Below are 13,311 nucleotides of genomic sequence, written 5' to 3'. Positions count from 1 at the left end.
CTCTAATCCCGAGGCGAGTACCACGAGAATTAATTAAGTACTACACAATGGTTTTGTTATCGTACTTAAATAAGAAAAGCCTGTCTGATCCTACTAAAATAATTATTATTAAACAAACTACGTTTTAATTATTCATCTTTTAACTCCTTCCACAAAGCGGTTTTTGCCTATAGATTACAGGTTTTTTGGTTAATGCTTCGTCTTATTTTATTTTTAGTTTCCGTAGTCATTGTCTTTGGAGCCAGTTTTGACATCTGTGATTAATTATCCTCTTGATTATTATTTTACGAATAAGCACATAAACTTTTGCTACCTATGTATATACATTTAACATCTTGATTAGCTAATCGTAGCCTTATTATAATGTCATTGAAAAACCGTCTCTGACCATTTTGTCTCATTTTGTGTTTTTGTGTTTTGTGTGTTTGTGTTGTTGTTGTCATTTTGTCTGTTTTGTGATGTGTACTATCAATACTTATATTTCGGTGAACCACAATAACCTATTTTTTTTTCAAGTAACATTTCTATAAAATCGCTCTAGCCATAGCGTAAACTGGAGTAGCTATTCGGCTTTGACTCGTTTGCATTTTGTGTCGCAGCACAAACATTTTCCTCCAGGATTATATAAAAACAAAGTCCAAGCACTTCAGTAAATTACGAAAAAGGTTAAGGGCTTAAAATTAAAACCGCGTCTATTAAGCGGGGTTCAAATGGAAGGCGCGAAGGACGGCGATAAAAGATCTGGTACAATGGTACAGCTGTCTGGAACTAGGCTGACGTAGACTTTAGTTAGGAGATGTGCACATGGTAAAATTACGTGGTAAATTAAGATTTCAGAAAAAAAATCAAATACAAAATTTTGCGTTTGGTACGTTATTATATCATTCTTGTATCTCCTCCATTTATGTAGATAGGTACTAAATTTTAAGTCAATCCAAAAACTGAAATTCAGTCGAAATTAAATTGCAATATTTGAGCAAAAAGCAAATAAATAAAAAATCATACGACGATATCTACGATGTATTAAAATATTACCAGCGTTTTAAGTAAATATTTTACAGTACTTAAGTTCCACAAACTGGCCAAAAAATATTTTGCAAGTTTGGAAACCCACTATTTACAAACCAACGCACGAACGTTGCAAGTTAAATAATAGTGTAAAAATAGGTCATTTTGTGTACCCTAGCCTTGTCACAAGACGTCACAATATTACAGCGCGACGCGAGTCGTACCACTACATCCGACTGTCGCTTCAAAGACACGCTTTTAAAAATATCGCCAAAGCGTAAAATTTGAAATGAGAACACCATTTGCAGGTCGCACTAAAACTTGAATGAAGTAACGTAAAACTTGAATGAAGTCGAGTATAAATTTCTTTGATATTTACAAGTGATAAATAAAGTCTTATCTTGTTTTTAACCGACGAAGCAAAACGGAGGAGGTTCTCAAGTCGACGCATAACTTTTTACAGAGTAATCCGATTATGATATTTGTTTTTTTTTATTGGAAAGCATGTATCGCGAGAGTGGTCCCATACAAATCTGGAAAAAAGATCCAACCCTAAGGGTAGGAAAACAGGGGATGATTGATTGTTCAGTCACTGATTGTAATGTATGACCAGGCATAACTTTTTACAGAGTAGTCCGATTTTGATAATTCTTTTTTTATTGTATAGGGTTACAATACTTGAAGTTGGTATTATATAAATTAAAAAAAAAAATCCCCAAGGGTGGGGAAAAAGTATGAAATAAAAACTTTTTAAGAAAAAAATTAAACCGCCGAAAAAACCGAAAAGCAAAAAATAATAAAACTTATTCCCCTTTCTCTCCTATTTAACCTTAATCTATGTACTACTTTGAAGTCGGTGCTTCAGCACTAGCCATCAGGAGTGGACTTATACCTATACCTGATGGGCAATTGGGCATCTATTACTCCTCCTGGCTCGTGCTGAGGCACCGACTTCAAACTAGTACCTAGATTAAGGAGAGAACGGAGAAAAAGTTTTATTATTTTTTGCTTTTAACTTGCAGTGCTTGTGTTTAATCAAACCAAGGTAAGTTAATACAACCTCAACAAATAATATTGTAATTAGAGGAAAAGGTTAGCCTCTGAACGTTTTGTTATCGACCTATTTTGTCAGAAACTTAGCTTACAGCAGCTAATTTACTTCTGTAAACATTTTCAATTAACATTGGTTAATGTATTTATATTTTATCTTTAGTTAGATAGTCTTCACTATCATGGCCGTCCGTAACATTTTCTTATATTATAAATACATTTTAGGCTGTAAATAGAAAAGTAATGTGCTAAGATCAAAATGTTCGGGAAATAGCACCTAATTATCTTTTATTTGATATTTTTGTAAGAATTTTGTGTTTTTGCTGTTTTTGTTAACAATGCTGGACGATTATGGATTGAAATGTAATGATTAATGATGATTGATGACATGTTTTTTTTTATAATTTGTATCTAGTTTCTCCAAAATTACGGGCAACGGTTAGTATATTACATACAGATACCTACTATGTATTAGGTGTATAAAAATTTATTGCACTCACAAAACTCCAAAAAATGTCACAGCACTATTCAAATAGCTTTGAAATTGCGTATTCATAGACTGGTAACACTAACGTTTAAATCAGGTGCACGATCGGAATTCAAATAAACAGCTCTTTCAAATAGCTTCAAAGTTTTGATGAAAATGAAATAACTTTTAGGCGTTCGTTGTTTGCCTTATCCTGATCAATTAATTTCCATTATCAGTCCAAAATACTTGGCCGTAATCCAGTCGTTAAACTAAGTGAATATAACCTTTGATGTGGCTTGTGCAACGTTTTACCAAACATTTCCCCTTTGTTATACCCGTCTCTAGAGGGAAAGATGGCGGGAGAAGCGTTATTAGAGCACATGGAAGGGAACGTCGTAACAGCGGTTTATTTGGATAGATAAAAAAGTGATTTAAAATTAAACTGAGCAACCTTTTCCTTCCGCGACTGTACAATTCTTGTGAATTAAATATATAGGTATATACAGACTTTCACGACATTAAGTGAACGTTGTTTTTAAATTTTTATCATAACTACAACCCGTAACAGCTCAATAGTGTTACCTACCACCTCACAATCAAATAATCAAGAATCAGGACCTAATGATCGTGAATGATTCGTGTGAAAAGTTCTGTTTTAATAGACATTACTAGAACGTTTGAATATGTTGAAGCCTACCTACAATTACCAATCACGACGTGAAATAGATTTACATACATGAATCAGTTTGTGTCATAAATGTTTTGCTTCAGAAAGCGCGTGTAAGGTGATTCGGAGATTAACTATGAAGAATTGACCGAAGTTACAGTAGTATCAGATGCAGCATTACAACGCTGCATGTGATTTGCGTGTTACATACTTTTTGGTTGTTTTCATTCGTTTTCACTGGCCGGTTTTCTGCTGGCTGTTTACGTCTTAATTCTATGTAGTTGATTTTAGTTTGAATTTTGAAATTTAAATATGTGTCTTGGCTGTTCCTTTGGCGTTTTTGTTTTAGAGTCATTCTTCGAACATTGGTTGTTGAGTGCGGAACTCTGTTTTCTGTCCTGAAGAGCTATTTTTTTTTTGGAAATTATAACCAGCTTATCAGTGCTTATTCATCTGTGCCGTGTTGGCGACGTTGTAGAAGTGCCGCTAGTTGGTGCCACAACCGTTTATCTACTTAATTTCGACATATTTCCTGCTTTCCCGTGCTAAGGAGCACCTTTTTCTGTATCGCCGATTTTCCATCGGGTAAGTGTTTATTTCATTGACGCCTAGGGTCGTTTAGGATAGGTTATTTTGCTTTATTGTGGGCTAATTGAGGCCAGCCTGAATCGGGTGTCATCTACCGGTCCTTTTTTGCCGTACACCTGGTTGCGGAAGTTACCAGCCATAGCCCTGCTGTTTTACCACGCAGGCTGTTGAGTCCCGAGCGAGAGGAAGGAAACCTGTAATCATACACTTTGGTTCGAATAATCATTCTGTTCAGTGCCTAGATTTCTGATTGCACAAAATTTTGATAGGTACTGTAGGAATTAGGCTGTATACCGCTGGCAGGTGGTAAAAATGACCACCTGGCAGGTTAGATTAACCTAGTTTTGTATAAAGGGATAGGTTTTTTTATATTGTGTTTCTAGAATATAACTTTAAAACAGATTGACAGCGGTATACATGCCGGAGAGCAGATCGCTCCCGATAGCCTAAGCGGCTGGTGCCATTTTATGTAAATGTATTTATAAGTTCCACAATAAATCTAAATAATTGAAAAACAACGTTATTATTTAATAGTTTAAAGTCACGCGCGTTGATCCCCAGTACCTAAGCTCTTACTAAGTTACAGTCCCCACAGTACGTTAGGTTTCTCAAACTTACTTCAGAGCGTGTAATAATACCTTTATTTCCCTAAGGGCAGGTAACTAGTTTCCACTTTCATGCATGAAATTAGGTTTAACTAGGATTTTACAGCCAGTTTTCATCGTAAAGGGTACATTTGCTCCTTGTTTTAAGTGCCTAACGTATTGTTACTCATCTTACCTTTTCCAAAATTCAAATCCAAGGCATTCCATAAGCGCTTCCGTTTTTTTCAGACTTATTAGGACACTATATTTGTTCGGCAGTAATTTGTTAAATTGCTTGTACCTGATACACCTATTAGCCATACAATGTTCCGCCTCGCAATGCGTGTTCAATTAATGTGTTGATATTTTTTACAGGACTTTCGGTCTTTTTTTTATATAATCCGTATTTTTTTGTCATCCTTTATCGGTTTAAAAGTTTAATAAACAATATTTTGTGAGACTAAATTCTACGTTGTTTGATTTATGCCGGCCTGACTAAGGTCTATGGGCACCTTCTGTGTTCATGGGCTCTTAGTTTTGCTGCACAGATTAACACTTACTTGCCTCTCCATAATTTGGTCAAAGGCCAGGCACACGCATATCAAAAGCAATTTAAAACCTGACACAAAAGGCCAACAGTGTTGAAATTCCGCTCGAAAGGCCGTTAATTTGGTCGACAGAGGGTTCAGGATGCCGTGACACCGGGCCGCATATCGCTGACGCGGCCGCACCCTCGTCAAACACTTGATAATTGGCCCGCGTACGCAAATGGACTGCGCAAACAACATTACTTGAGCCTCACTGGCGTATGCAGTTTGATGGACGTGTTGATGGATCTGTACCTAAGGTATTATCCGGTCCAGACTTCAATCTATTTCTGATGGCAAAGTAATTAGAATCTGAATCGTTTTTTGCTAGAATACAAACTTGGCGTACCTACTGATAAACAAAGATCTGAATTTAAGCAAAATACTTCATATCCTGGGTGTGTATTCCCGTGGGATAATATACTAACTTTAAGCAAGAATAAATGGCGCTGTACAGGAATGTAGAAGTCGGTTTTCAAAATGACTTGTTAACTTCGTATGCGATTAATAAATAGTGTTTTCTAAATGAACAGGCTTCGAAAGCTCTTCAAAATAGTTACTTTAATCATTTTTCAGGCCAAATTCTAAGATTGTAAATTTTTCTTTTGGAGGTATTTGTGGCCAATTTATTGGTTGTAAATTGTAATTAAATAATGATAAGGTTACCTAACCTTCCATTTCCATCCATGCCTTGCGTTTGGATCAAAAATGAAACTTCCAGCATTTGGACACATCATTTCCGACCACTAATGATAATAGAACGATGACGGTGAAATTGCAACCAGTCTCGACGATTCACTTTGAAACAGCGGGTGACGGAATTACAAATTTTATAGTTCATTTGTAGCGGAACAGTTCATAATAAATATTCAACCTTTTACCGTCGCTTGGCCTTTTTTGAGCACTTACTTGGCAAGCGTTCAAATGTGCAAGACGCAGGATGCAGGAGAGGCAGTGCAATCTGAGCGTGTGAAAACCACTTAATCGGACTTAAATTGAGCGTGAAATTGTTAGTTGTATTGTATTCAAATTTTAATTGGATTTTGGGCTGTAAGTAGGTGCTTAAAGTTGAGTATATTTACCATCAAATCAAATTAAATTAATTATTATTTATTACATGAATTCAAATTTAATATGCTTGAATTGGACTTGATTGGTGATTGGTTTATATGTATAAAAACAACAGTCGAAAAATAATGCCAAAGTTTCCATATACCAAAAAAACCGGTCAAGTGCAAATCAGACTCGCACGCTGAGGGTTCTGTCACGTCACAGAATATATAATAGTACAACATAGTACTAACGTACAGAATGGCCACGCTCCGCCCCGCACCGGTTCGATTTACCCCACCCCTCAAGCGCAGATTGCAGGAAAACCGCAGGAAAGCAGTCGGGTGCGTAACGCGATGTATGTCGGCCGCACGGCACTAAGTTCGGGAGCAATAATTTTGCGAAATGGTAACGGTACCCTTCCTACTTCCTTTTATAAATAAATAATGATTTCTGAAATTATCGCAATTAAATACATGAAATAACTACCGACTGACTGAATAATTAATTTAAGTTTGTAGTCATATATCAATTGTAATTGGAAATAATAATGCTGAAATACACAGACAGACACATTTTAAGTAGGTTTAAATAAATAGGTAAGATTAACTATTACATTTATTTGCACATCTAAGCCATACCTACATACATAAGTACCTTGTAAATGTCATTGGTAGTAGATTAGTACTAGGGTTTTGCGATAGTCAGCCCTGTGTATCTAACGCACTCATTAACGCGTGTACAGTACAGACGTCGAGCGTTACAAAGTGACAAACTTAAAAAAAAGATTTTTGACACTTTTCTTATTGGTTGTGCTATAAGAGCTACCTTCATACCAAATTTCAATTTTCGAAAGCAAGTTTTGATTCCCGATTGTAGGGCCAGTTTTGTTTCAAATTTTCTCAGTTCCACGCATATGTTCCCTATCATATGATTTTTTTGATCGATTCCGCTTTTGGAAGTTGAAAACGTAAAAAAATGGTATCCAGCCTTTTCGCACAATTATTGTTTGCCAAATGTTTCATTTGCCAACTGTTTCATTTCCCACTGAGTTTTACGAAATACATTTGAAATTTACCACGAGCTTTGCGGTGAAGTAAAAACATCGTGAGGAAACCTGCACAAACCTGCGAAGCAATTCAATGGTGCGTGTGAAGTTCCCATCCGCACTGGGCCCGCGTGGGAACTACGGCCCGAGCACTCTTGTTCTGAGAGGAGGCCTGTGCCCAGCAGTGGGACGTATATAGGCTGGGATGATGATGATGATGTCAGCCATTGATCACAGAGCCACTATGCAAAAATAGTGATTAAAGGACGATTGCTGACCAAACAAATACCATAATCAAATTGCAATTTAAATTGCATTTAGTGTTTACACGTACGCTTAGCTGTTCTACATTTTGCTTTACATTTTGACTATAAGGATGGAGTGTATGGATATTAATCTTAAATAAGTGTGTGTTGATTGAATGTTTCTTCTTCCCCAGAAGCATGAGCGGCGTGTGGTGGGTAGCGGTGGCGGCGGTGCTGGCCGCCGTGGCCGCCGACGAGGCCCTCGACCCTGAGGGGCTGCTGGACATCGCTGCAGGTAAATACAATGCAATACATTAAAATACGATGCAAATGTTTTTATTGAACACCATAGATTAGTAAATTAGTTTTACACAAAGACGAAATGAAGAAGGCAAGTGGAAAAATGGAAACCTACTACTAAAAGTAATTATTTTTTTTTTATTCGTCTGCATGGAAAACGAGTAAGTGGGTCTCCTGATGGTATGAGATCACCACCGCCCATAAAAATCTGCAACACCAGAGGTATTGCAGATGCGTTGCCAACCTAGAGGCCTAAGATGGTGATGGTGATGGTGGTTGTGGTGATGGTGGTGGTAGTGGATGGTGGTTTACGAGTAAGACAGAAAAAGATAACATGCACAACATAGTCGTAACTGAAAAACAGGCGTAGTAACCTGTAAGCGCAGTCCATGCATGGGCAGTAATCTGATATAACTTTTTAAACGAGATATTCTCGTTTAGTATACATATTATTTATTTATTTTAGGGATTTTGGGTATAGCTGTAACGAAATCGATATAATGTGTTTTTTTCGGGGACGAAAATTGATCCAACTTTGAGACAACGCGTGTTATCGAGTTTTGGGTCGAGCAAACATCGGTCGCCCAGATACAATACAGGGTGATTCCTGGGTCATGAGCGCTTTCGCGATTTCGTGGCTGGTCCCATAGTAAAAGTTGCTCAGTGTGAATCTCCCCATCACCCCTTTCACTCCTGCTCATGACCCCGGAATCACTCTTATAATATTTTGAATACTGATATTCATATAAATGTAGAGACTCGAAATTGTATTTACCTGTACAATCGGTTTGTTGGCCGTCAGTGTGGAATTGCCCGGCCACAACTCTCGGTGCGCCGAGTGTTGTCTCTTTTCATTGCGCAGCCGAGTAGCTGGCCACGGGGTGCTTACCAGGCAGTACACGCAATGCACAATTAACAGAGAAAATTCTCGTTACGCCGCCGACGTCGCAGCCGTGTGGCCGGATCATAACTGCATTACGCAAAAACTGCCGCGCGGATTTTAATGGAGCTGGCTGTTCGTTGTTTTTTAATTCCAGTCAATAACACAGGACAGGACATACCGACATACTCTAGGGTATAATTTCATTATCTTGTGAGATTCGTCTTATTTCAGGGCCTAGATCAATCATCAATCGTAAGGGCCTTTTTACGTCGCGTTTTTACGCACGTCAGTCGTATGGCACCGCTATAAAAAGAAAAAACGAGCCGTCAACGCGGTGTGCAAAGTCAAAGTTCTGTTCAATAATCTGTTAAATATATCTGAAATACCAGACGAGCAGAATATCGAGTTCTCCATCCATCATACACATTCAACGGCAACGTTCTGATCTAGGCGATGCTGTAGAATGCTTCATCCCAGCCTATATACGTCCCACTGCTGGGCACAGGCCTCCTCTCGGAATGAGAGGGCTTGGGCCGTAGTTCCCACGCGGGTCCAGTGCGGATTGGGAACTTCACACACACCATTGAATTGCTTCGAAGGTTTTTGCAGGTTTTCTCACGATGTTTTCCTTCACCGTAAAGCTTGTGGTTAATTTCAAATGTAACTTCGCACATGAATTCCAAAAAACACAGAGGTGCGAGCCGGGATTTGACATCAGAACATCCATCTAATTCCGGTTTAAAAAAAAAAACAAGTTTATATCGCGTAAATCCAAATGAAAATAATGAAATGTTAACGATCCAACTTCCAAGACTTTTTGCGACAACAATCGCTTTCTTTACGCCGAAAAGATATTAAACGAAATGGCGATTACAATTTTACTTCTTTCTAATTTCAGTTTTAATATCCGGGTAGTAAAATAGAATATTGAACGTCTGCGTGTGTAATAAACTCAATATGATGAAATAATAACAGCACAGGATAAGCCTTCACGTCATTTCCTCAATAAAGCGTCGGTTATTACGAAGTTCGGAGCCTGATAGTAATAAAAAGGGTTTTGTCTCGCTCATTCGCATAGGACAATTGCACTACTCGTATGAATGCACTATAGAGCGATTAGTTCATTATTTTTGCTCTCAAGGAAACCGTAGCAGCGTCGTAGCAATAGCGAGTCTACGGCGTAGCGCGGCGAGCTAAATAGCGCAATATTGACGCACGCACATTTTTTGTGTTTTCAATGACTTAGGGGCTGTTTCACCATCCATTGATTAGTGTTAACTGGCGGTTAGGTGTGATGCCGTCTCTATTTGTTTTGTTCGAATAGACGGAGACGGCATCATATTTAACCGTCGGCTAACGCTAATCAATGGATGGTGAAACAGCCCCTTAAGTAACTAAATTATTATGTACTCAACCGCAATATGTAACCCCATTTAGAAGTAAAATCTCTGTAATAACACGTACTTTATAGCAATTTGCTCTAGCGGTACTTATCGTTACCAAACATCTTAAATAAATGTCTATATTTTCTATCTATCTATACATATTTTAACTTTTATTTTCCTGTTAAGTACTATTAGTTCTCAGCTTGTTCTTGGTTACAATATACAAATCAAATACGTACAGTCAAATACGTTTAATTACGGTTGAAACAAACCATAGGCCGAAATGCTTCATATTGATTTCAACTTGACACCTCGCGGTACTCAACAAAAGGGTTTTAACAAACAGACTGATAGACGAAAAAAGGGAGTAATCCTATTTAGGGCTCTTTTTTTTCTAAAAACTGTGGGTCTCACAAAAATAAACCTTGTGGATCGGACCAATAATAAAAAGATTCATAGTCGATTTAGAGTAAAAATATTCGTTACAACGATCGCTACACCGCTAACACAGCGACTGTATATTCATAGGAAAATCATGACGCTTACGTCCTTTAGAAAAGAAGTTCTGTGTTCAATTTTATTCCGTAAATTCCCCAGCAGCTGGTCACACAGCGATAAGCCCCAATTACAGTGTTTGTTGCGACGGTCACGTTTTAATTGCCACGAAAAAAGGATTTATGCTAGACGTTAGTCACGGGTGCATTTGCATAGGTTATTATTCAGCAGCCGTCGCCCGCTGTACAATGAGGCTGATAAAACGTGTGTGATGGATGATACTCGTATGAGTGCAAAATGATTTTTCTCAAACATGCTATGTAATATTTATGGTGTGTTCCTTAAAACAGGCTTCAAAATATATTGTTGCAGGCTTAGGCCTGCAAGGCAACAGTATTTTGTTTCAATGCAAAACGTCAAATATCCACGATACGGAAATTCACCAAAGAACTAAACTAGCTCGAGGAATATGCAAGTTGAAGTGGCAATGGGCGAGCCACATTACTCGAAAAGCAGAGATAACCATTGGGGGCGAGAGGTCCTCAAGTGGCGACGCGAACCGGAAGACGAAGCGTCCGAAGGCCTCTCACTAGGTGGACTGACGACATCGAGAGAGTTGCGGGCAATTGGTGGATGCAATGGCGAGTTGTCGTTCATTGAGACGTTCTAAGAGGAAGGCCTTTGTTCTATAGTGGACATCTTTCAACTGATGATGTTGATTTTCATTAATTAAATTTTTGATTAAAACTATTTGTAAATATTTCCCACCTGACGTCATTCGTATTGAGCCTACTCTACTCTGGTCTTGATTCAGACTACATACACTCAGTGCGTATTTAATTTTGCTAATAATTTATAAATGAACAAAATTCCATTCGGGCTTCATTAATTTACAACGAAAAGAAATTTGGTTGTACATAAATATTTTTCAGCACAATAATTTGATAAAATTCACTTTGAACGTTAGTAGGCTTTGATCCGAAATCGAAGTAGTCAATGTATGTGGACGATTTTCCATTTTGTAATGAGTGGCAGTAAATCTTATCACTAAACCACAACTGAGTAGTCTAAAACACTGTTTAGACTTGCAAGAAAAGCTTGCAAGCCGCATTACATTGCGAGGCCGTAAAGCGAATGGGTTCGATGTGGTCAATCGAGCGCCGCAATGTAACGCAACTTGCACGATATTCCTTGCTGGTCTTAACTGTGCATTTTAAGCTTACATCTTCCTCGGTATCGTTATTTTACACTCTTTCAAAGGCGACCCGGACCGCTCGTAAACGCCTCGTAAAACGACTGCTTCCTAAAGATAGCGAACCGTGCCAGGGTAGAAAAGTGCATAAAGATATGCAGTTCTATAGGTAAACGCCAAATGGCTAGTCTTAAGATTGAATCATTTGTATAGTGTTTCATCATCATCCCAGCCTATATACGTCCCACTGTTGGGTACAGGCCTCCTCTCAGAATGAGAGGGCTATGTTTAGTTGAGAAAATATAAGAAAGTGTCAAATAACTAATTTATTGAATCAGGCGTTACTTTGCGGAGGTCCATATCAATGAACTAAAATAATTTCCTTGCTCACCCGCGACCTTACGATAGCTAAGCTTATGCAAAATATGCGTGTTCATGCAGTTCCTCCACCTCCACACTGTAAGAACACACACAAATCACACAAACCCATCTATCACCACCACCACACTACACTGACGCGTTTCGAACTCAAACAGAGCTCATCTTCAGAGTGACACAACCGTACACCATGCCACCAGTTGTTAGACTAAAGAACCACAACCACCGTTTTAACTTGTCACTGTAACTCCCCAAGTACCCACATACGTTTCATGAAACAAAACAAAACTACCCACAAATTATTAATAAATTTTTTTTTAACCGTCCTTCAAAACTACCTTGATTTTTTATTTATTTACTGTCAAGGCATGTTTTATTAACTACCATTGCTGAAATTAGATCCAAGCCGTAGCAAGGGAGATGAAACTAAATTTACCTGCTCATTAATAATAGACCCCATACTGTTGTATCTAATTATCTCCATGCATTCTAAAACATCGAGACGAAACCCCTTGCCACAATAATGTAACACTTCATACGAATCGGAGTCCGATAAAGAATGATTTAGTTCCAACAAATGTTTGGCAAAATTCGACTTATCAGGATGCTCATTCCTATATGCCGAAACATGCTCTTTAAATCTAGCATTAAAACTGCGTCCTGTCTGACCAACATATACTTTACTGCAGTCATTACAAGTGAGCTTGTATACACCCGATCTAGTTCCTTTATCTACCTTCTCTTTGTGGTTACAAAGTTTAGAGTACAAAGAGTTGTTAGTCTTAAAGGCTACCTTAACATTGTTTGATTTTAAAATACCACAAATTCTATCAGACAAACGACCAACGTATGAAATGCTACACCTATATTTGTTAGAAGACTGCGATGGTAACACGGCGTAAAGCATGCTATTCACTATCCGTGCCTGCTTCTTCTGAACCAAACTATTGACCATTGATTTAGTATAACCATTCGACAACGCTATCTGATAAATAGTATTTAACTCTAAATCAAAATCTTCCCTAGAAAGAGGTACAGTTAACAATCTATGTACATAACAATGAAAAGCTGCTAATTTATGCTGCCACGGGTGATTAGACGATGCTGGTATCACGGCATCTGTGTACGTGGGCTTTCGGTAAATTTTGAACTGGTGTTTATTATTAAATCTAATAATTGTCAAATCCAAAAAGTTTAACGAAAAATTTTCTTCTAATTCTTTTTTAAATTTTATTTTAACATGTTTGTTATTTAAACCATTCACAAACAAGTCGAGCTGTCTCATACTTCCCCTCCAGCACAGAATTAAATCATCAACGTACCTATAATAATACACAATATTATTATTACCCACTATGTACCTATTTTCAAAGTAATCCATA

The 13,311-nt window shown here is 37.8% G+C and overlaps 1 protein-coding gene across 1 annotated transcript in view; it reads left to right on the top strand.

Annotated features, from left to right (window-relative positions):
• LOC141428602 (thrombospondin type-1 domain-containing protein 7A-like) overlaps window positions 1-13,311 on the top strand; it is a 114,024-nt gene that overhangs the window by 33,071 nt on the left and 67,642 nt on the right. The window contains 1 exon segment of the mRNA XM_074088604.1: window positions 7,491-7,591. Within this exon segment, the coding sequence (XP_073944705.1) occupies window positions 7,495-7,591 (97 nt within the window). The 5' untranslated portion in view covers window positions 7,491-7,494.

This window comes from Choristoneura fumiferana, chromosome 6 (assembly GCF_025370935.1).
Source record: "Choristoneura fumiferana chromosome 6, NRCan_CFum_1, whole genome shotgun sequence".
NCBI classification, from domain to species: Eukaryota; Metazoa; Arthropoda; class Insecta; order Lepidoptera; family Tortricidae; genus Choristoneura; species Choristoneura fumiferana.
Note: the sequence above shows the minus strand (reverse complement) of the source record. Positions and strands in the feature narration are given on the sequence as shown.